General features: G+C 42.1%; 1 protein-coding gene across 1 annotated transcript in view; it reads right to left on the reverse strand.

Annotated features, from left to right (window-relative positions):
• The window catches only part of ADAMTSL1 (ADAMTS-like 1), a 431,835-nt gene that overhangs the window by 36,060 nt on the left and 370,421 nt on the right, over positions 1 to 25,354 (reverse strand). Inside the window, exons 22-23 of the mRNA XM_006881351.1 lie at positions 22,529 to 22,708; positions 20,007 to 20,141 (exon numbers count right to left, since the gene is read on the reverse strand). Coding sequence (XP_006881413.1) covers positions 20,007 to 20,141; positions 22,529 to 22,708 — 315 coding nt within the window. The remainder of the gene's footprint in view (positions 1 to 20,006; positions 20,142 to 22,528; positions 22,709 to 25,354) is intronic.

Raw genomic sequence — 25,354 nt, forward strand, 5'->3', positions numbered from 1 at the left:
AAACACAGAGTATATGAACTTTGTGAGCAAACCAACTAAAAAAAAACCCCAAAACCCCAAACAAACCAAAACTGACCTTGTTTTCTAAATACTATTCTCTGGGGTTGGGAGGGGGAAAATTCAGTATGAACCTAGAATATCTTAAGTGGGCCAGAAAACAATGGCATTCTCACAGACTGTTACTGACACGCCGATAGAATAGAGGGGTTTACTTGAAGGTGTCCACACTGGAGTGAAAGCAACTGATTATGGAGTCTGTTGGATGAGAAGAAATTCATGACACCAACATATATAAAAATGAATAAATTTTAAGTGCAATGAAGACCTGCATATTTACATAGTTTCAAAGTACATTCCCACAAAATATTTATTAGTCTTAAGGAAAAAAAGAATTATTATTTTACAACAGAAAAACATATTTTATAAACCAAATGATTAAAGCTAACAGCAACAGTAATGGTGTGATGAGAATTATGAACAAATTATGTTAGGAAGCGATGAGAAGAGCTCAGTATTATTTCTGTGATATTCCTGCCAAAGACTTGTAACCTGAATCTAATCATAGAGATCATCAGCGTATCTACACTGAGGAATGCATTTTAAAATTATAGGACTATAACTTCAAAGTTGTTAATGCTGTGTAAGTCAAATGATTGCTAAGAAACTGATCCAGACTGAAGACAACTACAGAGACATGCCGACTAAACATACCCTGGTGAATTGTTTGCTTTAAAGACTATTAATGGCATAACTGGCAAACTCTGAAGGAATGATACAGTAAGGTACTTGGGTGATGGGCATGAGCCTCCACTCTGGGTTTACTATGTCACCAGAAGTTTGGAAACAGAGCAAAAAGCTCATGAACACATTCTCTCTCTGTGGAAAGAAAAGAGAGTCAGACTGATATTTTGACATTTGAATCCCAGCAGGAAACAAATAAGCAAAGCTGATGTTTGTCTACATTTTCCCCCCACCATGAGCATTTGAAAATGTTTTGTCCAGGACAGCCTTATAGGTTAAAGGTGACATTTCTGAAAATAGAAAAAGATTTGCATTCTGTGAAAAACAATTTGGTTTAAAAGGGCAATAGTGACCATCTACTGTTCATTACCCATTATAGCATGTCAAAGTAGATCTTAGAAAATACACTAGGCCAGAGCCAAGGTAGGCCAAAGCAATAAAATTAGGAGCATCACTGAGCTCTGATTCTAGAAATATAATCTTGTAATAGTATGTCTATATCTGTTTAAGAGTTCAAACTCACTTGTATCCTTCACCTTTCACACTTCATCGAGAAGTACGCAGGAAATGAAGGTCCACCCCAAAAAGCTTCATTTTGTAGAGACCCTTTTTTTTTTTAAGGTGAAAGTCCACTGTGATTATGGAACTCTCCATTTCTTTGTTGGTAGGATCTGCTCAGAAATAATGAGCTCCTTGTACTTTTTGTTGCCTGGGAAATAAGACCAACAATTCATTCAAGGCCCTTTGTGGAACCTGGCAGGGACCATCGTGTCTAATGCGTGACTCTTTGAAGTGGGATGAAGAGAGATAAGCCAGTACAAGGCAGTGTGTTTGTTGTCCTGCCAGCAGCCGGAGTCCAGAGAAAGAACTTGGGCTCCACATAAAATGATCTTGCATTCCTGTATGTGCAATATAGACGGAACCTCCCCTTCTCCTTGGGAACCCTTCCGTTTTCTACCTTTATGAACTTGCACTAGTTTCAGAATCTTGCTCAAAGCCCCAGTTCTGAGACTGCTTCATCACAGTTCAGGGGGAGAAGAATGAACTTTTACTGAAAGGTAGGTATCTGCTAGGTATTGCTAGAATGAAGACACCGCTAGAACGGCGTCATGGTAGAAAAAGACTTTTGGAACGATTCCTAAAAATTTGAGAAAAGAGAAACTCACCAGCTATCAAATACAAAAAGCAGGTTATTCTCTGAGTTGTGTGTAACACAAATGTAAACTCATTGTCTTTGAACTGGAGTTGACACTTCACTGAGTTTCCAAGGCTTTAAACTGCACGCCAGGAGACTTGTTAATTGTTTTCTTAGCCCATCAGAGAGACATAGACTCTAGTAGTGTTAACTTCCTACTAACTATGCCACCAGTGCTCTTTTGTGTGTATGAAGAGGTAAATAAGACACTAACATGAGAGCTCCATCATGAGAAAGGAAACTCAGCCCATTTACTGAGTGGTCATCAGCTATTTTGATGCTTTAGATGTCCATGCATATAAATTTTCCAAATCTGAGGTCTTCAAGGATAGAGCTTTTCTCCCCTCTCACATCTTTCTTTATTTGATCAGAAAGAAATTTTCTGTTGAAATTTCTTTTTAACATATTATTATTTTACAACAATCTCCTGATTTACAAAAAATTGTGAAGTGTTCTACTTTTTCTACCTTATTTATCTGAGAGAAAACTGATGCCCCAGAAAAAGGTAAAAATTAAGATTTACACTGTAATTTATTGTTTACCAGGAGACTTGGTGTAGCAGGCTAAACACTGGGCTGCTAACCCAAAAGCTGGTGGTTTGAATCCCCTAGCCACTCTTCAGGAGAAAGCCGAGGTGATGTGCCCCTGGAAAGCCTATGGAGCTTCTGGCCTGTAATTAATCCTGTGAGGAAGGTTATTTTACTTATGAGAAAGAAAACTCAAGGGTTATGTGAATGAACCCTTCTATTTCAGCTTCTATTTCCAAATGTCCTTATTTTTGGTTAAGTAGTGAGGAGAAGTATCTTCCCCGCTTTTTGCTAAATTTTAGTGAAATTTTCAAAGGGAGCTTTACTAAAAAGTGAAATTAGCTAACAAAAGAAAGCAAGAAAATATAACTAGGGAAAAATATTGTTGCTTTTATGGGCTGCTGAGTTGCTTGTGACTCACAGCGATCCTATGTAGCTTTGAAGCCTGCTCTATCTTGAGCTAATTTCATTGTCTCTGACACAACTACCCCCGTTACCCCAGTCAATCCATCTCATGCAGGGCCTTCCTCTCTTGTGCTGTTCTTCCATCCTCACAAACATGATGTTGTTCTCCAAGAACTGGTTCCTCCCGGTAACATGCCCAAAATATGTTGAGACAGTGCTTAAAAAAATTTGTTTCCAAGAAGCAGTCTGGTTTCACTATTTCTAGGACGGACTTGTTTGTTCTCTTGGCAGTCTATAATATGTTCAGTATTCTCTCCAGCACAACTCAAAGGTAGCCACTCTTCTGTTATCCTTCAGCTCTTGTCCAGCTCTGTGATGCATAGCAGGTATCTGTAAAGACCATGGCCTGGATCAGGCAGACTTTAGTCTCCAGACTGATACTGTTGCTCTTCAGTACTCTGGAGACGTCCTTGACAGATTTTTCCAACGCAATTTGCCTTTTGATTTCCTGGATGCTAGTACTAAAGGTGTTGAGTGTGGAACCACACAAGCTGAAGATATTACAAATCTCAATATTTTTTCAGTCTATCATGAAGCTGCTGATTGGCCCAGCGGCGAGAATCTTCGTTTTCTTAATGTTGAGCTTCAATCCATATTGAAGGTTGTAGTCTTGAACCTTCCGCAGCAAACATCTCAAGTCCTCCTCAATTTCTGTAAGCAAGGTTGTGTCATCTGCATAATGCAGGTTGCTGAGTCTTCCTCCAATCTTAATGCCACATTCTTCCTCCTAAAGTCCAGCCTCCCAAATGATCTGTTTCGCATATAGATTGAAAAGCTATTGAGACAGGATGCCTCCCTGGTATACACATTTCCTGATCTTGAACCATGAAGTGTTTCTTTGCTCTGTTGTGATGACTGCCTCCTGGTTCAAGTAGTTTCACATGTGCAAAATCTGGGATTCCCACTCTTCTCAAGGTCAGGAATGATTTGTTGTGATCTACACAGTCAAATGACTTTGCATAGTCAATAAAACAGACACCCCTCTGGTAATCTCTGCTTTCAGCCATGAAAAAATAAATTGTATCCCAAAGCTCACTTCTTTATCTAGAGATCTTGGCCACTTTAGGAAAGGGAAAAGGAGGGTAGGAGTGAATAGTTTTTAAACAACAATGACCAACATTAAGTAAGTACTTACTTTGTGCTAAGGAACCATTCTAAGTGCTTAATATATGTCACTTTACTTACTATTTTCAATAATCTGAAAGTACATGCAAGGATTTTCTCCATTTTATAGTTAAAAGGCAGAGAGATTATACTTTCCCAAAGTCATCAAACTGTGCCACAAGGAGGCACAGAAAAAGAATGAAGATCTTTAAGAGCCACTTCAGGGTTGAGGCAGGATTTATTAGGGGAAGTGTAGAGTTCTTCATTTTCCCACTAGCAGACTTTTAAACTCTGTCCATCTCAGAGACATCAAATTCATTCATGTTATTTCTGGTAGTCACGGTGGGGAGGGCAGTTGGGCCTGGGAACTGTGTCCTGGTGCCAGGAAAGGGCAGGAACAAATGAGAGTGAGTTTTCTCAAGGTCTCCACTTCCTGGTTATCTGGAGTCTTAAAACAGGCCCGCGCCTGGCTGCTGGCTGCAGTGTGAAGTGGTGGCCGGGCAGGGAGATTTACTGTCCTGCCTTCTTCGTCCAACTATTTTATGTGTCACTTAGGCTCTGGTGTCTTTTTAAATTTATGGGTGTACACTCCCATCCAAAAGAACCACTGTCTTCCTTCCTGTGGTGTCCTTGTAACCGCCCTCTGAAATACTGATTTAGTTTTACACTCTATGTGCTATAGAACACACTGTGGTCCCCATGGGATCTCAACACTCTGCTTTTTTACATTTCTTTTAAAAAAGACAAAAGTACATAAACATGTGCCATACACAACAACAGAATTCTGACTTTTCTTCTTAAGAGCATTTTTTCTTGCTGGGTAAACTTTAGTAAATCATCAGAAGTATTTTTCTTGTGCTGTAACAGCGCAGGAGGGGAAGGCCCTCTATGAGGTGGATTGATTCAGTGACTGGGGTAATCGGGATGCGTGTGTCAGAGGCAATGTGATTTGGCACAGGACAGAGCAGGGTTTAGGGCTATTGTACATAGGGTCGCTATGAGTCGCAAGTAACTCGATGGCACATAACAACAACAACAACAACAACAACAACAACAACAACAACAGCAGCAGCTTAACCTCCTAGTATAAATGAAGAAACGAATGCCAGCTCATGTCTCTTTGAAAACGCCTCTTTCCTTTCTCTCTCCTCATCAAACATTTTTGTCTTCTACTTTTCTTGCCCTTTCCCTTCTTCTGCATTAGTCCTTTGCCGCCACTCCAATTTGTGTGGATTAAACTTTTGTCTAACCTTTGACCAGTAGCACAGAACTTGCTATTCCCATTGCTAGCTATCTTTGGAGAGGAAGTAGGGATGACTTTAGACTTCCAAATCATCATGATGAAAAATGGGTTCGAGCAGATGTGGCCACGGCACATTTCCTCACTCAGGGCCAGGGGATACATGCTGATCCAGATGGTACCAGGAGACTCAGGAAATGTATCTGTAGGGTGGGATGAGGGGTGGAGGTGTGTGACACAGCTGATAAAGCTGCAATTAAAATAGAAATGAGACACGAAAATGATTCAGGAGGCTGTGAAAGCCAAGGTCCTGCTACTCGGCCCTGTTTCAACATCACTTGAGAATAATCACACAGCCTCTGTTCTGTGGGCCCAGAACTGTGTTGGGAGACAGAACACAAACAGGAGTTAACATTAATAATACAAGGAGGGGTCGGCTAAGTGTCACATCAGTGGCCTACATCAAGGGTTGGGAAACTATCCCTAAGGGCCAACTCTGGATCTGGTTTTGTAAATAAAGTTTTATCAGAATACAGACACACCCAATTGTTTGCTTGGTGCCTATGGCTGCTTTCATACTATAAATGCAGTGGTGAGGAGTTGTGATGGGAACCACATGGCCCATGAAGCCTAAAGTACTTACTATCTGGCTCTTTATAGAAAATGGTTGGAGTGTCTCAGCCAGCAATGCAAAGATAGTCTAGGCTGGGACTCTCCAAAAAAGCCACAGAAATGCTTGACTAGTACTTTGGAAACTTTTAGGATTTACCCTCAGAGGAGAGGGTTGTTGTTGTTGTTATATGCCTTCCAGTTGCCTGTGACTCATAGTGACCCTATGTATACCGCCCCTAAAACCTGCTCTATCCTATGCCAATCTCATTGTCTCTGGCACACCTATCCCCCACTACCCCAGTCAATCAATCAATCAATCAATCAATCAATCCATTTCATTGAGGGTCTTCCTCTCCTGCACTGCTCCTCCACCTTCCCAAGCATGTCTCTCCAAGGTCTGGTCCTTCCTTGCAATATGTCAAAGGCAAGTCAGACATAGCTTCAGAATCCTTGCTTCACGGAGCAGCCTGGTTTAACACTCTACAAGATGGACTTATTCATTCTCTTAGCAGTCCATGAGTATATTCAATACTCTTCTCCAGCACCACAGCTTAAAACCATCAATTCTCCTTCTGTCATCCTTAGTCATTGTCCAGCTCTCTCATGCACAGCAAGTCACTGCAAAGACCATGGCCTGTATCAGGTCACCTTAGTTTCCAGAGCGACATCATTGCTACTTTGGAGAAGTCTCTGACAGCAGACTTTCCAATGCAGTACATCTTTTACTGTCCTGGCTGTTGGTGCTAAGAGTGCTGATTGTGGAGCCAATCAAACTAAAGCTGTTTACAATCTCAATATCTTCTCCATCCATCACAAAGATGTCAATCAGCCCAGTGGTGAAAATCTTTGTTTTCTTGATATTGAGCTTCAATCCACATTGAAGGCTGCAGTCCCTGACCTCCTGCAGCAAGTGCTTCAGGTCCTCCTCAGTTTCAGCAAACAGGGCTGTGTCATCTGCATAGCAGATTGTGGACAGATCTTGCGTCAATCCTGATGCCACACTTCTCTTTACAGAGCCTAGCCTCCCGGATGATCTGTTCTGCATACAGATTGAAAAGGTACGGAGATAGGACACATCCCTGGCGTACACCCTTCCCAGTTTTAAACCATGCAGTGTTCCCTTGTTCTGTTTTGACGACTGTCTCCTGGTACAAGGATAGGTTTTGCATAAGCACGATCAAGTGTTCTGGGATTCCCATTCTTCTCAGAGGGTTGGAGATGATATTCCAGGTAAAAGTTAGAGAATGCTCAAGATCACAGCATTGACTAGAGACAAATTTAATCAGAACGGAGATTGTTATTTGATGCAGGATAACATAAAGGGGTGGGAGATCTGGAGGCCTAATGGTAAGAAGCTGTGCTGCCAACCCAAAGGCAACTGGTTTCAATCCACCAGTTGCCCTGCAGGATGAGCAATCTCCTGTGTGATTAACTACCTCTGAAAACCTGCTGGAGGGTCAGCTATGAGTTGGTTCTGACTCAAAGGGATTAGGGGATCTCTGGTAGCCTAGAGGCAAGCAGGTGAACTACCAACTGAAAGGTATGTGGTTCAAGTTCCCCCAGCTGCTCTGAGAAAGAAACATGGGCAACCTCCTCCCATCAATTTATAGCCCTTGTAAATCTGCTGGTGGGTAAATTTAACAAAAGGATAAATAGATCCCAAAACAGAAGAGCAAAGAGCAGTGAATGCCAAGCTAAAATATTATCAACTGGAACACATACTGTTGTCCCATATCCTCTTTATCCTGGGTAGTAGGGAGATAAGAAAGTGACTCAAAGTCCATTCAAGTTCTGATAATAAATAAAAAAAATTCTGCTGCCTGATCCCAAAGATTCTGTCTTAATTTGTCCCAAATATAATTTTTTCTTTCTGTAAACTTTCCCAGGTGACACACTATGCAATGAAAACCTTTTACTAGATGAAGGCAAAAGTCAAGCATGCGCCTGGGGAAGCCTAGCTCAGGGCCAGGTAGACAGAGCAGGTGCCCAACACATCTGAGATGAATTAAATCTGTAATATTGGCTTGTACTAGCGCCAGCCTGATAAGCTCAGTTTTACTAGAGTCAGATATATAACATTTGGTTGGCCACATGGTTTTCAATAAAAGAAATCACTTCTGTCTGTCCTGGACTAATGCTGGAAAAGCCCATGATGCTCACTGTAATACTGACTCTGTTTATAAATTAGAGCATTTATGGATTTTCCCCTTCAGTGCTATTTGAGTGTGTGTGTTTATAAGGCCTTACACAATTTGCTCTCCTATGTTATGTCTATGACCTTATTTCCTCCCGCTTGGGCCTCTACTTGGGTCCTGCTGGCCTCATGTTGGTTCCTGAACATACTCCTGTGTTAAGAACTTGGTATGGACTTTCTTTTCTGCCTCTTGGTATGCACAAGACTCAATTTCTAACATTATTCAAAAGTAGGGAAGATTTTAAAATGGTAACCTCCTTTCCACATAGGCACTACTAATCCTCTGTACTCATCTCGCTCCATAGCACTTACCGCCTTGTACAGCCCAAGTGATTAGTCTTTAGAAGGTTAATTTATTCTGTGAGAGAAGGAAATATTATTATTCTGTTTTCTGCTATATCCCCAGTGGCTTCAATTGTGAACAGAAGACAGAAGACGCTTGATCTATGTGTTGAAGGTATCAATTCTCAGAATAATTTACTCAAGCTTGACTCAAGACATTTCTCTGTTAAACTCTCCCTGATTCTCCTTTCACTGGATAGGTCTGTTTTCCTTGGCTTCCTTGGCAACTTTTACAGTCTTTCTTACATTCATTGTTGACTAGTCTCACTACTTCTGAGATTCTCAACGGCTAGGAAAGAAATCCAAGACTGAGCAATCAAAACAGGTACATATTAAATGGGTCAGGGTAGGGCAAAAGACAAGGCTTTCAACTATTACTCTCTTTGAGTCTTTCTGGATAAAACTATTATACATTGTACAGTTGTACAACAATATGCTTTTCCATTTTATAAAAAAACACCCTTTTCTTGTGTGGTCTGGGATGTATCCTCAGTACAAAGAGTGTGCATCTAACCCAATGAGAAACTCAGGGCACAACTCAGTGGAAAAGTCAGAGGTGCTTTTGCAAATCTGTGGGCTGACGACTGTGGATGATGTTATCATCCCATCAGTCTACTTACCATCGTCCCCCCATCAATCTATTTATCAAGTCCTCTTGATGTTCCCCTACATTCTTATCTGTCTCTTTCCTTCCCTTTCACCACTCCAGTCCAAGCTACCATTATCTCTTACATGGCAGACCCCAAAAACTTCCTAAAAGGTATACCTTGCCCAGTCCGTTCTCTACACAGCAGCCAGGATACGCTTTTAACACAGAGATCAGATTTCTTACTTACAGATACTATATTACTTAGTAATAATCAATTTTATTATTCAATCCCTTACTGTGTAAATGCCTGATATATAGTAAGCACTCAATAAATATTTATTGAACGAGTCAGTGTACCTTTGAGGTCACTGCACTCTTAGATTTTCTAGCTCAGAACATTTTTATTTATGGATTTATTTTTATATGCTTTGAAGGGTCTAGACATGAACCCTGTTCAGACTCCAGAATTGGATACCATCTATTCTTGCCATGGCGCTCTCACCTCCATGCTATGATTGTCTAAGAGTGGTTCAGGAATGGAGAATGAAATAATTTTACACCTTTTAGCAGAAAAACATGGGTCAACAAATGCACTATTGCTCTTTGAAGAGATATCTGTAACTGCCTCTCAATTAGGCTCTGCAATTCTTAGCACTTCAAATGGCACAGAGGAGAAAACACCCAGTCACGTCTTCTCATATGGTCAAATGAAACACTGTGGTCTGGCTGCAGTGTGTGGCCTGGGAGGCTCTGAGGACCAGGCTGCCCTGGGTCTGCCATGCCTGTGGACTCAGGGAGTGTGTTGACGCTGTTGAGCGGCTGGCTACTGTGTGTGTTGGCCATAACCTTTAAGCCCCATGGGGGAGAAGGACCAAGCACAACGGCTTCTTTCCTGGGAAGACTTGACTCTACAAGCTCAGCTCCGAATGCCAGCCTGCATTGTTCTCTTCTTGGCAGAACACAGACACGAGAAAAGGCTTGTGCTGTTTGCTCTGTGTGGAGCTAGCATGACATGTGTCTCCAGTGGAGATGGCATAAGGAGTCCCTCTGACTGGGGCATCAAAGCTTGCTCACTTATAAAGCAGAGTCTGAGCTAAATATAGGAGGCAGGCCAAACCCTGCCTGTGCATACATTCTTTACCACACTCTAGTTCTACACCTACGTAAGATGTGCTAGGACATAGTGATGAACTACTTTTCTTAAGCCACCTAACACCATCTTAGAGGGAGCGCTTGTGGCCTAGTGGAAAGAAGCTGCGCTACAATCCCGAAAACATGCAGTGTGGATGGGTAACTCCTCCTGTGTGATAACTGCCTCTGAAAATCCATCAGAGGGTCAGGAATGAGGTTGGTTCTGACTCCATGGTACACAACAATGAAATTCAACATCAAGAAGACAAAGATTCTCACGACTGGGCCAATTGGCAGCACCACACTAGATAGAGAAGAGATTGTTGTTGTTGTTGTTATGTGCCATCGAGTCGCTTGCGACTCATAGCGACCCTATGTACAAGAGCTCTAAATGCTGTTCTATCCTGTGCCAACCTAGCCATCTCAAACGCACTTATTCCCACTGCTCCAGTCACAGAATTGATCCATCTCACCAAAGGTCTTCCTCTCCTTCGCTTCCCCTCCACTCTGCCAAACATGATGTCCCTTTCCAAGGACCAGTCCCTCCTTGCAACATGCCCAAAATATGTCAGACGAAGCTTCAGAATCCTTGACTCCAGGGAACACTCTGGCTTCACCCTCTCCAGGACAAACCTGTCTGTTCTCCTAGCATTCCATGGTATATTCAACACTCTTCTCCAGCACCACCACTCAAAGGCATCAATCCTTTCTATCAGATTGAGGTTGTTAAAAATTACAGCGTGCTCAGTTCCGTAATCAACACTCTTGGCACCAGCAGTCCGGAAATCAAAAGACAAATTGCACTGAAAAAACCTGCTGTCAGGAACCTCTCTAAGAGTACTAAATGCAATATGAGTCTAGAAACTAAGGTGCCTTTGAGTAACTGGTCTTTGCAATTACTTGCTATGCATCACAGAGCCGGACAATGACTAAGAATAACAGAAGAACAATCGATCCTTTTAAGTTGTGGTGCTGAAGAGTCTTGAACACACCATGGACCGCCTAGAAAACAAATATGTCTGTCTTGGAGATGGTGAACCAAAGTTTCTCCTTGGAGGCTAGGAATTTGAAGCTTTGTCTCACATACTTTCAGTATGTGGCCAGGAGGGACCAATCCTTGGAGAAAGACATCATGCTTGGAAGGGTGAAGGGACACAGTGCAGGAGAGGAAGACCCTGGATAAGATGGACTGATACAGTAACTGGGGCAATGGAGGTTGGTGTGCTGGAATTAGTGACTGGCTCAGGACTGGGCAGGCTTCAGAGCTGCTGTACATGGGGTCACAGGTGACTCAACAGCATATAATAACAATGTTGCTGTTCTTATGTGCCGTCGAGTCACTTGTGAGTCATAGTGACCCTATGTACAGCAGCCTTAAACTCTCCTCCGTCCTGTGCCAATCACAGTCTCTGATACAATCATCCTTATTACCCTGACTCATAGCAATCCTATGTACAACAGCCCTAAACTCTGCTCTGTCCTGTGCCAATTACACTGCCTCTGACACACCCATGCTGATTACCCCAGTCACTGAATCAATCCACCTCATAGAGGGTCTTTCCCTCCTGTGCTGTCCCGCCACCCTCCCAAGCATGATGTCCCTCTCTAAGGACCGGTCCCTCCTTACAACATGTCCAAAGTATGTTAGATGGAGCATCAGAACCTTTGCCTCCAAGGAGCCGCCTGGTTTAACCCTCTCCAGGATGAATCTGTTCGTTTTCCTAGCAGTCCCTGGTACCCTCAATACTTTCCTCCAGCACCACAGCTCAAAGGCATCAATTCTCCTTCTATCCTCCCTGGGCATTATCCAACTCTCTGATGCATAACAAGTGATAGTAAAGACTATGGCCCAGTAAAGACTAAGACACACCTTAGTCTCCAGAGACACACCATTGCTCTTCAGAACTTTGGAAAGGTCCCTAATAGCAGACTTTCCTATCGCAATAAGTCTTTTAATTTCCTGGCTACTGCTGCCAAGATTGCTGACTATGGAGCCAAGCAAACTAAAGCTGTGAACAATCTCAATCTCTTCACCATCTATCCTGATGTTGCCAATTGGTCCGGTGGTGAGAATCTTTGTCTACTTGATATTGAGCCTCTATCCATACTGAAGGCTGCAGTCCTTGACTCTGTGCAGCAAGCATTTCAGGTCCTCCTCAGTTTCAGCAAGCAGGGTTGTGTCATCTGCATAACGCAGACTGTTGATAGATCTTCCACCAATCCTGACTCCACATTCCTCCTCATATAGCCCAGCCTCTCAGATAATCTGCTCTGCATACAGGTTGAAGAGGTAATGGAGACAGGACACATACCTGGTGTACGCTCTTCCCAATTTTGGACCATGCAGTGTTTCCTTGCTCTGTTCTGATGACTGCCTCTTGGTCCAAGTATAGGTTTCACATTAGCATGATCTGGGATTCCTATTCTTCTCAGAGTCAGCCACAGTTTTTTATGATCCACACAGTCAATGCCTTCGCATAGTCAATGAAACACAGATATACATTCCTCTGGTATTCCCTGCTTTCAGCTAAGATCCATCTAACATTAGCTACCATATCCCTAGTACCACGACCCCTTCTAAACCCAGCCTGGACTTCTGGCAGTTCTCTGCTGATGTGCTGTTCCAGTCGGTTTTGGATAATCTTCGGTAGAATCTTGCTTGCATGTGAAATCAATGATATTATTCTATAGTTTCCAAACTCTGTTGGGTCACTCATCCTACTTTGGGATGGGAACAAATATAGATCTCTTCCAGTTAGCTGGCCAAATTCAGGGCCTGAGGACACAAACAGGTGCTCGCTCTTTCCTGTAGACAATCTTTACTTTCATAGTATGGATGTTTCTTTCAGGCTATTTTCTATGACTAACAAAGTCTAACCTAGTCCGGTAGAACCTATCTGGCTGTTAACTGAAAGGTTAGCAGTTAAAATCTACCAGCCTCTCCACAGGAGAAAGATGAGTAGTCTCCACAAAGATTTACAGCCTTGGAAACCTGATGGAGAGTTGCTATGAGTTGGAAATGACTCAAAGGCAGTGAGTCTGGTTTATGTTTAAACCCAGTGACAAAAGAAGAGTGGAAAGACTATGCTCCTCAGATAAACGAAATGTGTGACTGTGGACCAGTCAGTGGACTTCGCTCCATAGACTCAGTAATGTCTCTACATATGTAAACAAGATGGCTGGACTAGAGCAGGGACGAGAGAGGACTATTTCAAACTTGTGGGCTGCGTGGCCTTTCACAAGCACTCTGCTTTGCCACTGTAGTATGAGAACAGCCACGTGTAACAGCTGGTAAGTGAATGGGTGTGGCTGTATTTTCATTTCCAAAAACAAGTGATGAGGTGAGAGAGATTTGGTCAATGGGTTGTGGCTATCAACTCTTGGACTAGAGAGATTACCTTTTAGAAGCAACTATATAAAAATTCTGGAATATGGCTATTAAATTTAATTCTCAGCATAGTATAAGGGAAAACCCCCCACACCTATCATATATTTGCACATACACAAATGTCTGGTAACTAACTAAAAGACTGCTGTTTCAGTCCACCTAGAAGCACTTGGAAAAAAGGTCTAGTACACCCATGTTTATCACGGCTTTGTTCACAATAGCAAGGAGTTGGAAACAACCTAAGCGTCCATCAACAAATGAATGGGTAGAGAAGCTGTGGTATATTCACACAATGGAATACTACGCTGCATTGAAAAACAAGGAACTTATGCAATATTATTCAAAATGGGTGTCCCTGGAGGACATTATGCTGAGTGAGGTACCTCAGTCACAAAAGGACAAACACTGCATGGTGCCACTGTGGTAAAACAGGACTGACATCAGGGTTGGGGAGAGACTGAGAAAGATGGGTTCAATAATGTATAGTACATTGAAAGAGACGAGGGATAAAACTGTTTAAAAGAAATATGTGATCAGGTATTTTTGTCATGACAGGAATCTAGAGCGAAGGTTACATGGTGGAGTGGACCTGGGGAGAGGGGTTGTAAAACAATGAAATAATTTTTCTTTTACTTTTCCTAGAGGGTAGTGTACTAGGGGGAAAGATTGGGAGGGGAGAAAAGTGCAACAATGAATGAATGGAAATCCAAAGTCTCTGTAAACTTTCACTGAAATGAATATTAAAAAAAATACATGCTGATCATTAAAAAAAAAAAAAGAGAGAGAGAACTATAGGGTGTAGGCTTCTACTACCACCGACCCTTTTAACACAGAGGTATGTCCTGGCTAGCATGGAAGAAAAATGCGGGACCAAGTTGAAATTCCTAAACAAAGGCTAGACTTACTGGACTGATACAGACAAGAGGAATCCCTGAGATTATTGTCCTAAAAGACCCTTTGAACTAGGAATGAAAGCTACTCTTGATAGGAACCATTCGTCAAAACACACTGGCTTAGAAAAGTCAGTATCCCCCAAGAATATTATACTCCCTTAGGTTATTCACACGTATGGGGTCAACTGGCTAACTAGGGACACCAAGGAAGGGCAGGGAGACTGATGAATGGAAACAGAGCAAAAAGACTCGGAAGAGAGAATGCTAATGTGAAAAATGTAAGCAGTCATGGAACAGGATGTGTAAAAATTGTTTCATGAGTAACCTAATTTCCTATGTAAATATTTTTCTTAAACAGAATAAAAGATTTACTCAGTACAAATGCCTTATAAATTTTATTGGGGACAATTGTTGTCTTGGGCCTCAGCGGCCAAAACAAGTACCTAAAAGATGGCTACAAAAAGGGTTAGGTGCTTGCCAGGTCCTCGTGGCAGACAGGACTGACAGGCCCCAGCTCCCAGCTGGAAACAAAGGAGGAAGCTTCAATGATTTAGATCCTCCCAGAAGAGCTGTGGGTGAGCATTAACATTACTGGTAAGTATATTCATTTTCTCCTGGACACAGAGCCTACTAATTGGTCCTAAAAGCCTTCTGAGGTCCCAACTCTTCTCACTATTTCTTAGTTGTTCGAATGGATGGGAAACCTCATAAGCAGTTCCTTACTTCACCTCTACCTTGCATGCGAACTTCCGAGTTGTAAAACAACCCAGTGGTAGATGGAATTTGCTCCAGGACTTAAGAACCATAAATGACATAACTGAGCCTCTACATCTTGTGGTTCCTAACCTCTACACTATAATAGACAAAGTGCTAGTCTATAGGCCTTTTATTGTAAGAACCACCTTCCCTCTGTAACTTGATTTGTGCCACTATTAGAACCTCTACTCGGAATATTATTGCTTTTTGATTTTTGACTCATGTACTTTTAACTTGTTAGTTAAATTTGTGTCTTCTAGGCTGCAACACTTTCATGATACATCTTCAAGGACATGAACATGTACGGCTAAGCACAACTGATAAAAGTGCATCTAAATTCCAAAATCAATCTCCATAATAGTCTATGTGTTTCCTACTGCCAATGGGGCCCTTTAGAGTAGTGAGAGAAGATCTTCACCCTGAAACCCACAGCGTCCCTTTTCAGCAGGAAGTAGCTAAGAGAATACGCCATCCTCTTTTCCTTATGAATCAGGGTGAAGTCTCTCTCAGGGAGGAGTGATAGGGAATGGCAAAGGACACACTGACAAAGGAGATTAATCAGAACAGGCTTTGACAAGCACTGTGGCAATTGGACAGTTAAAACAGACAGGAGGGGGAAGAAGAACGAACTGGGGAGGAGGGTAGAGAAAACAGTGCAACAATGAATGAATGAAAACCCAAAATCGCTGTAAATGTTCATGAAAACTAATAAAATTTAACAATAATTTAAAAAAAAGGGGTTAGGTGCTGTAGGAGGACCTGAGATGCTGCTGCTCAAAATTGGAACCCTACAGAGTACTGTCCAGGGTGGCTGCCAAGAGTGGCAGCATGGCCGCTGAACCAATCACTGAGAGCAGCTGGCAGAGTTTAGGCCTCCCTGCAGAAAGGACAACTATAAAAAAAGACAAAAAATTAGCACCTGTCCTGTGTGAATCAATGGGTCCAGCTGGGTTGGGAGTACTCGGAAAGACTCATCCACCACTGGTTATTTCCATGTCTAAGTGAAAGAGCCCTAGTGGTTTAGAAGTTTGGGTTGCCCTGCCAATTCAAGGGGTCATGATTCCAATCTGCCCGTTGATCCACGGGAGAAAGATGGGCAATCTCCTTCTGTGTAATTTACTGTCTCTGAAAACCCACTGCAGGGTCAGCCATGGGTTAGCTCCTACTTGACAGTATGTAACAACAAGTCAAAGAAAATACAAGGGCAATAGGAGGCTCATTTGTCCCAAGCCTGCACTTCAGGCAGTGCAAGTACAGATGAGCTTTTACGTTGCTCAATCACTTTTTGTTGATAGCCGTGGCAGTGAGGTGAAGTGAAATCAATGCCGGAATGTCTGATAACCTACACAGCCACTGCTGAAACAGACGAATTCCTTGCTAGACGCCGTCGAGTCAACTATGACATACAGTGGTCCTCAATCTTGCCCTCTCCTGCTCCATCCCCGTGATGGACTCAAGTCCACTGTTACAGTCACTGTGTCAAGTCATCTTGTTGGGGGTCGCCTCTATTTCTGTGACTTTCCCAACTTTTCTCAATAGGAGGCTTTTTTAGAAGCACAGATTCCTCCTGACAGCATGCCCAGAGGATGTGAACCAAAGGTTCACCGTATTTGTCTCTAAAGTATATCCTGCTTGCATTTCCTTCAAGAAAGACCAGTTTGTTTCAGGAATGTCAACATTCACATCCAATGGAGAAGAGTTACCTCTGCTATTTGGCTTGTAAAGCTCAAAGTCATCTTTCTCTTTTTTAAAAACAATTTTTATTTTGATTTTAACCAAAGTTTACAGAAAACTTGGATTTCCATTCTTTCACTGTTGCACAACTTCCCTCCCCGCCCCACCCTCCAAGTCAGTTTGCTATGTATCTCTTATTCTGGACTACGGTCATGCAAATAATACCTAATAATTTATTTCTTTTAGACAGTTCTTTCCCTCATTGATGTTAATGCAGTGTTCATTATTTATCCCTTCTTTCCTTGGTTTCCCCTCAACCCCCATGCTAGTCCCATTTTATAACAGTGACATTATGCAGTATTTGTCCTTTTGTGACTGAGGCACTTCACTCAGCATAATAACCCCCAGAGTCATTCATTTTGTATATTTCATGAGTTCCTTATTTTTCAGTGCTGCACAGTATTCCACTGTGTGGATATACCACAGCTCAGCTTTCTGTTTTTCTCCCATGAAAATAGAAGACTGAGTTACCATCCCTGCATCATATAACTATGACATTCTTTGATCTGTTGCAGAGATCTCTTATATGGAAGAAATATATATCACAGAATCTCACAATTGATTGTAACAGGGTTGACAAATGTGGTTCATCCTGTATGTCAAATGCTGTGATGTGGCAATGATTGCTTGGAGAGAATGTTAAAATCAATTCTAAGACAGCCCTTGTGCTGAGTGAAACAAAGCAATTAAGATTAATTTGATGTCTGACTTGCCTGAGTGTGATTAACAGTGCTTTGCCACACATTTCCAATATGATTTAAAATGTTACCCTCAAAACAGACTTTCTTCACTAAGTCTCTCCTACCAAGGGTTACTCCTATAAAATATCAATGTTTCTCAAGAATTATCACTATATCATTCTTCTGCTGTGGGAGAATGATGGAGGAATGATCTCCTCCCATGTGATTTATTGCCTCTCAAAACCCACTAGAGGGTCAGCTATGAGTTGGTTTTGACTCGACCACACAACAGCAAAAAGCTGTCTAGAAACACCTCTCTCTTTCCATAGTTAATTTGCCTTCTCACTCTAGTGTTGAATATCCTTCCCAGTTGGACCTCACTTACCATTCTAATGTCTCAGCAACTGCATAGGAAACCTGCTCCCTAGTGCCGGGCCTCTTTCCTGTATTCAAAGCACCTACTATGGTCAGAAAGGGCCATCTACAAAACGAAGGCTGGGAGTCAGTTGAAATGGGAACAACTGGCCACTGAAAGATCAGGGGGTCACTAGTTGAGGATGTTTGAGATGGAAGGAGGCATTAGAATTTTAGGGCTGAAATTCTGAGGCAAATCTAAGTGAACAAGCTCTAGTAGAGATTTTCTTTTCGGGGGATGGGTTAGTTACTGTCTCAATCTGTAGTTAGGCGCTGTCAAGTTGGAGCCAATCCATGGCTGACTTTTCAGAGGCTTCTAGAGGGTGTAAACTGCACAGGAGGAGAATTCCCGTCTTTCTTAAGGAGTAGTTAGTGGATCTGAACTGCGTGCCTTGGAGTTGGCATAGTAGCTCTTTACCACTAGGCCTCTAGATTAGCTGAATCTTTACCAGTATTAAAGTCATGCTGTTTTTACAGTTGTTTCTGAACAGAATGCGGCAAATTTTCATCTTGGGGTTAGATGAATCTTCATCTTGCATGTCTCTTTCTTTCCGTTCCTGACTAGTCCAATCTCTCTCACGCATCCTTCAGTGTTCAACTCCAAAGCATCACAGCCAGGTCCTAGGCTGTCTAAAATGACCTACTCTCAGAGTTTTGATGCTTGAATTTATGTCCTAATTCATCTCTATCACTCCACTTTGTACTCTCCTAAGTCCACAGTGCTGGCAAGACACTGACATTCACTGCTGGAGTCCATTTGGCCCAGGCAATTACACTCAGGGACTTTATGGGTACTGACTCACTGTCTCATTCAAATAGAGCAGTCTGGATGTGGACTGGGACACTGAGGTGTCTCTTAACTATTAGATTTAAACTCCAGAGTAAAGTAACAAAGCACCATAAACTAGAATGGAATGTAGCAGCATACAGCACAATAAATCCTTATTGCCCATGGTTAAAATGAGACAAAATATTATTCCAGAATAAGGGGAGGGGGGAAAGGAAAGCTATCAAGCAAAAATACAAGCAGGTTAACTTTTCCAGCACGCTAAAATGGCACCTGAGTGACCTCAAAGAGTTACTGAACTTGGAGAAATAAGCAATTGCTGCTCACCCTTCTAGAAACTGAGCTATGATTTAACTGTTTGGATATAATCTCATACAGATGAGCTTAAAGTGAAATAGCCTGCAACATACACATTTAATTGGGAATAAGTTTACCAAGAAAAATATGCAGTTTGCAATTCCTATGAATTCTGCTCAATATGATGTGGCAAAACTTAACACAAATTTGCCCAAACAGAATAAAGTTACTTGTGACTGTATTTCTGTGTTATTTTTTACCCAGATAAGACAGCAAGAAATGAGAAGCACTTTCACATGTTGGGAACTATGAGGATTCTATTCTAGTTTCCAATAAGAAAACTAAGTAAAAGTTTTCTGTGCTCTTGCCCTGCAGATAATAGACCTTGTGGCTATGTTTCCAAGTCACTAACAGTTTAAATGGGGAACCCAAGGCCAGGCCTCTTATACCAAAAAGAGGCAGAAAAACCTGAGCCAAGGGAAATAGGTCAGGCTACTGTTACTAACATTTGGGGTTTCTCCTTGAGAGCCATATTCAGTGGGTAGAGGCCACTGAGGAGTAGTAGTGGGCAGCTGCCAAGGGGATATAGAGATAGGAGCTGTTCTTCATTGCTCTTTCTCAGAGGTAAGTGAGGTAACCTGACTGAAAGGTTCTGGTCTGTGGCATAAGCCCAAGAGGACTCAGAATGGAACCATGCTGGAATCTAGACAAGCTAGGGACCAGACTGAGAACTGCACTCACCTCGTATGGAAAGTCAGCCAAGTTTCCACTGGCAAGTCTGGATTCTGTAGACAATTTAGTGATTTCCTGTTGGCTATCCCCTACTGTTGCCTCCCTCCCACCTGCAAACAGTCACCCATCCATAAATCCTGTCCAGCCCTGGATTTCTGCCCAATGTTTCAGAAGGTTGGACTCACCAAGGAGAGCGGAATTCCCAGGATCCAGGACCAGCTGTGCTCCCAAAGGAGACATCAGCACCGAAGGAAGGTTCGGTCCAGTGGCTAAGAGCAACGCCCTGATGTGTTCCAACTGCATGGGGACTTGAGGGGGATCTGTAAGAAGGCAGATGGTGAATGAGGCAAGATAAGTATAAAGACGTTGTCTTAGGGGGTCAGGTGCATATGGATATATAATAGTGAGTGAGTGTGTGTGAGAGAGAGAAAGAGAAAGAGAGAGAGAGAGAGAGAGAGAGAGTGTGTGTGTGTGTGTGTGTGTGTGTGTAAGGCAAGCATCACTATCAAATAAACTCAACTCATCTCCACTGAGTAGGAACTGATGCACAGCTCGTCCTCCAGGGGGTTTTTGGAGGCTGTAAACTGTACAAGAGGAGAGTATCCCATTTTCTCATGAGGAACAGGTGACGAATCTGAAGCGGCAGAGGGCCACTGCCTTGGGTTTGGTAGTGCAACTCCTTAAAGACCATACCACCGGAGCTTCCGAGCTCTGCCAGAGTTGCCTTTTTTTAATTTTTATTTTTTTTTAAATTAATTGCAACAAGCATTTACTGAGTTTCTAGAATGTATTACACACTGTAGGAGGCATGGAAACAGAGCAATGAGAATGGTTAACTTTGTCTGCCCTCAGGGAGTTTACAATCTGGTGAAGGTAATGTGTTAAGACTATTAACAAATAAGCTAACCACAGACTGTAATATGCTCTGTGAAGCATGTAAGCAGGGAGATTCAGCAAAGTTATGATGGGATGGTCAGTCAAAGGAGAGCAGTCAGAGAAAGGCAGTCTGCAGGGCTCAGATGCCAGGTGAGATAAGAAAGAAGAATTGTGGAAACCAGTCATGGAAAGAAGCCTGGAAAGCAACATTCCAAGCAGAGAGAACGGCAAGTTCAAAGACCCAGAGTAGTTTGACGCCTAAAATGATAAGGTCACTTCTAAGAACCAAGCCTAATAATGTCAATCTAAAAAAAGTCATTGGTGTGGAGTCAGGCCACAAGTCAAAGAACTTGCCATGAAATCTGTTTCAGACACAAAATTTTCTATTAATAATTCAGCCCTATTTTTGTTGTTTACAAAAACAAAACATTGCCATAAAAACTAACAAACATAAAAAACCAAAACACCTGATTATGAAAGCCCTGCACTTCAGTCTAAAACAGTGATTTTATCCCCAGGCTTGGTTAAACGGAGGAAGAGGTTTACCTCGCCACGTGCCATGCGCATGGTCACACCATTATCGGAGCTGGAATGCTCTAAGAACCGACTCACAGAACATACACCCTCCACTGGCAAAGCTACAGTAGTAGCTGCGCATACTAGGCTTTCATCTCTGTTTGCAGAAGGCAGTGATGAAGGGATAAACCCATCAGTAAGCACCATAACTTAGCGTATGTACTAATTTCTCCTGGGTGCTGGACTAGCAACGCAGCCAGATAAAGTCCAATACCAAACGAACAATTTCTTTCACAGAGGTGACATTCCTAAGAGGCTGAATGCACGTACAACTACGGGGGAGATGAACACCCTCAGAGCTTCTCTGAGATGTGAATGGGCAGAGGCCACAAAACGTAGGCTTTGGACATCAGCAATCCGGAGTATAAAAATAGAAGTATCTAGTTTATTTTTCCCTGAGGAAATTGTTAACAAATGCATGTGTCTATATGGGTGGTGGGATAGCTGCCTAGGAACACACAGGTCTTTTATGAATTTTCTTAAGAGGAAGACTATGAAAGGCTTTGATACTCCATTCCACCAACCCCAGACTCAACAAAAAAGAAAAGGTGAGCCCTAGTTTAGAGGAAAGAAAGGGGGATTTCCACAAAACTGGGAGCAGTAGTGGGTCACGGGGAGTGTTGGATCCATGATGTCCTAGCAAATGCTGTTATTTTTCAGTATCATTCGCTATTTCAGGAAGTTCTGATGACACAGTGATTACACTAGCTCAAAGTCTGTTGGTTAAAAAAGACTTTCTAGGTGACAAAGGTGTAGCTGTTTGTTCCCAAACATACAGCCTTGGGGAAGTTCTACTCTGTCTGATCGGGCCACTACTTGTTGGAATTGATTCAGATTCTTATGTTTATGGGTTCGATCTTAAACTTTCTGAAACTGCATAAAAAAACTTTACATCTTTGAGTTTTCAGCAAAGAGGTAATATCTAGCTTTTAAGTGATCCTTAAAGAAATCCTTAACATGGGGGGGTGGAGTTAAGAATCAAACCTTATTGCTTTGCCTGTATTATCTCTATTGGACAATCAGAAGACCAGCACCTAAGGCTTAGTGCAGTCAAGTAACTTGCCTCAGGCCTCACAGCTGGTAAGTGTATAGCAAAGGCTCAAACTTAAGCCTGCCTGGTTCCAAAGACTGCGTTCTTTTTACTTTAAGGCTCTAATTAAGGGAGAAGAAAAGGGGCTTGTAACTCAGGTAAAGAGAAGTAGCCAGTGTCACCAGTAACGGATTTTCTTGGTACAGGTTGCCATGAGCTGCTTACCTAGGATCAGAAGCTGGGTGTTCTCAGTCAGCTCCCCATGCAGATTTGCAGCTCTGCAAGAGTAAATGCCTTGGTCTGAGGAGGACACATTTGTGAGCAGTAAGGAGCCCTCATGGAGATGGGGAGGGGAGGCCAATTTGATTTTGTTCCTGAACCAAGTGATTTCTGCTTCAGGCACACCTAGAAAGAAAAAAAATATTCCCCGGTCAGACACAGACAGGTGAGCCTGGAGGCTTGTGCAGCTTGGCTGGTCCTCTCACTAGCTGCTCATCAGGAATATCTGCCTGCCCAGCATCGTCTAACTTCTCTGGACAAATGAAATAATGTCCTGGGCTTCCCTAGATCTTTTACCTTTAAAAACATACACTGATGAGGCCCAGAGGCATGATAAAATGATCTTGAGGCAGCTGCTAAAGCCTGTCTAGCAAGATGAAAACAGAGTACTCAAATTCCCTGGGGAACATAAAAAATATAAAACCCAAGTCTATACAGATCAATGTTAAGTGAATGATCTACAAGTATACAAACCAAACAATGAGTAAGAAAAGCAAGACACAAAATATTCTGTGTAATTTAATTTCTCTAAGTACAAAACCAATATTGTGAGCATTAACTGATGCTCCTAGTAGTCAAGAGGGGGTTCTCCTAAAAGGATGAGAAAATAGGCAGTGGAGACAACAGGACGAGAGCTACCGGTAACACACACAGTTTCTTGATCTGGGTTTTGGTTTGGTGGGTGTGTTCACTTGGTACTTTTATGATATGTAATTTTAGGATGGTTATTCTATGAGTCAGTTTGGCTAGGCAAAGATGTCCAGTTATTTCAAACACTAGTGAAGTCTCTAACTACTAGGTAGGTAGTTACGTTTGATGAAATCAGTTGGTCTTAAGTAGATTACCTTCTATAATGTGGGTTCTAATTAATTGAAGGCTTTAAAAAAAAGGATGTTTTCCCTAGGATGAAGTCTTCCTTTAGACCACGGAAAACAAAACTGGCAAGAGTGCCTTCATTCTTCTTATCATTTGACCTATAGATTTTTGGACATAATCTCTAATCTGCTGCTGACCAAGAGATTTTGGACTTTGAGTGTTTAAGCCAGTTATGTAATCTCTCTCATGTATATGTAGAAATACATATGTGTGTGCACACACATGTATCTGTGTTTCCCCTGCTATCTGAAAGTGGAGTGTTCCTGTGGAACAATCTGTAAATGGAAATGTGGTAAAGCAAAGATGTAATTAGCATTCATTTAAACAGACACAAATTTTTAGTGTTTCTAGACCCCCAAAATAACCTGCCAAATCATACTAAATTACACATAAAATGTGAAATAACACTAAAAACAGTGTTCACAGACACAATTCAAAGCTGTGGTGTGGCTTGATGCTCAGTGAGCTCCCAGGAAATGCACTCGGTTATGCCATTCTCACTGCTCAGGGTACACGCTGCCTTTTAAGAACTTGCTACAAAAATGCTGAAAAGCGAGGTTAGCCTTTCTCCTTTTCAGTAAAAGGGAAAATCTTTGAATTTCTTTTGGTTATTTAAAACAGATAAGAACGTAGATCTTCCATAAAAGCAAAAGTGATATCTTATAAAAGGATCTCTTACAAAGCCTGAGACATCTTTTACAGTGTGAGACACACACACACACACACGCACACACTGTTAGGTGCTGCTGACGCCAATATGATTCACAGCAATGCTATGGGCAACAGATCTGAACCTTGCCCTACCCTGTGCCATCCTGACAATCTCTGACACACTTGAGCCCATTGCCACAGTCACTGTGTCAATCTACTTGGTTGAGAGTCTTCTTTTCCTTTTCCCTCCAATTTTCCAAGCATGATGTCCTTCTCTGATGAATGGCTTCTGCAACAACATGCCCAAAGTACGTGAGGTGAAGCTTAATCATTATCTTTGCCTCCAAGGAGCACACTGGCTGCACCGTCTCCAAGACCTATCTGTTCTTTTCGACGTTCATGAGATACTCAGTACTCTTCTCCAACACCACAACTCAAAGGCATCTATTTTTCTTCTGTCATCCTTATTCACTGTCTAGATCTCAGTAGCATAGCAAGTGACTGATTAGATCATGGCCTGAATCAGGTGCACCTTAGTCCTCAAACAGATTTTCCCAGTGTTAACACTGACATATCTGAAATACTAGCTGGAATTATAAGCGATGTAGCACAAAGGACATCATAGTCAATGTCAGATGGATCTTGGCTGAAAGCAGAGAGTATCAGAGGGATGTCTATCTGTGTTTGATTGACAATGTGTGGATCACAACAAACTGTGCTAACACAGAAGAATGGGAATCCTACAAAACTTAACTGTTCTCAAGAGAAAAGGATATTTGGACCAGAAAGCAGCTGTCAGAACAGAGCAAGGAAACATGGCAGGGTTCAAAATCAGAAAAGGAGTGCATCAGGGGATGCATCCTGTCTCCTTATATTTTCTTTTTTCTTCTTTTTGTTTATTTCCCCCTACCCCCCCCCTCTTTTTCAATCTATATGCAGAACAGATTATTCAGGAGGCTGGAATTAATTTATGAGAAGAAATGTGACGTCAGAATTGGAGGAAGACTCATAACCTCAACAACCTGAGTTATGCAGATCATACAACCTTGCTTGCTAAATCTGAGGAGAACCTGAAGCATTTACTGCAGAAGGTCGAGGACTGTAATCTTCAATATGGACTGAAGCTCAACATCAAGAAGACAATGATTCTCACCACAGGGCCAACTGGTAGCACCCTGATAGATGGATAAGAAATTGAGGTTAACAATTACAGCTTGCTCAGTTCCACAACCAACCTACTGGCAC

Source organism: Elephantulus edwardii, unplaced genomic scaffold (assembly GCF_000299155.1).
Source record: "Elephantulus edwardii isolate Elephantulus edwardi_28Jun2011 unplaced genomic scaffold, EleEdw1.0 scaffold00014, whole genome shotgun sequence".
Taxonomy (NCBI): Eukaryota; Metazoa; Chordata; class Mammalia; order Macroscelidea; family Macroscelididae; genus Elephantulus; species Elephantulus edwardii.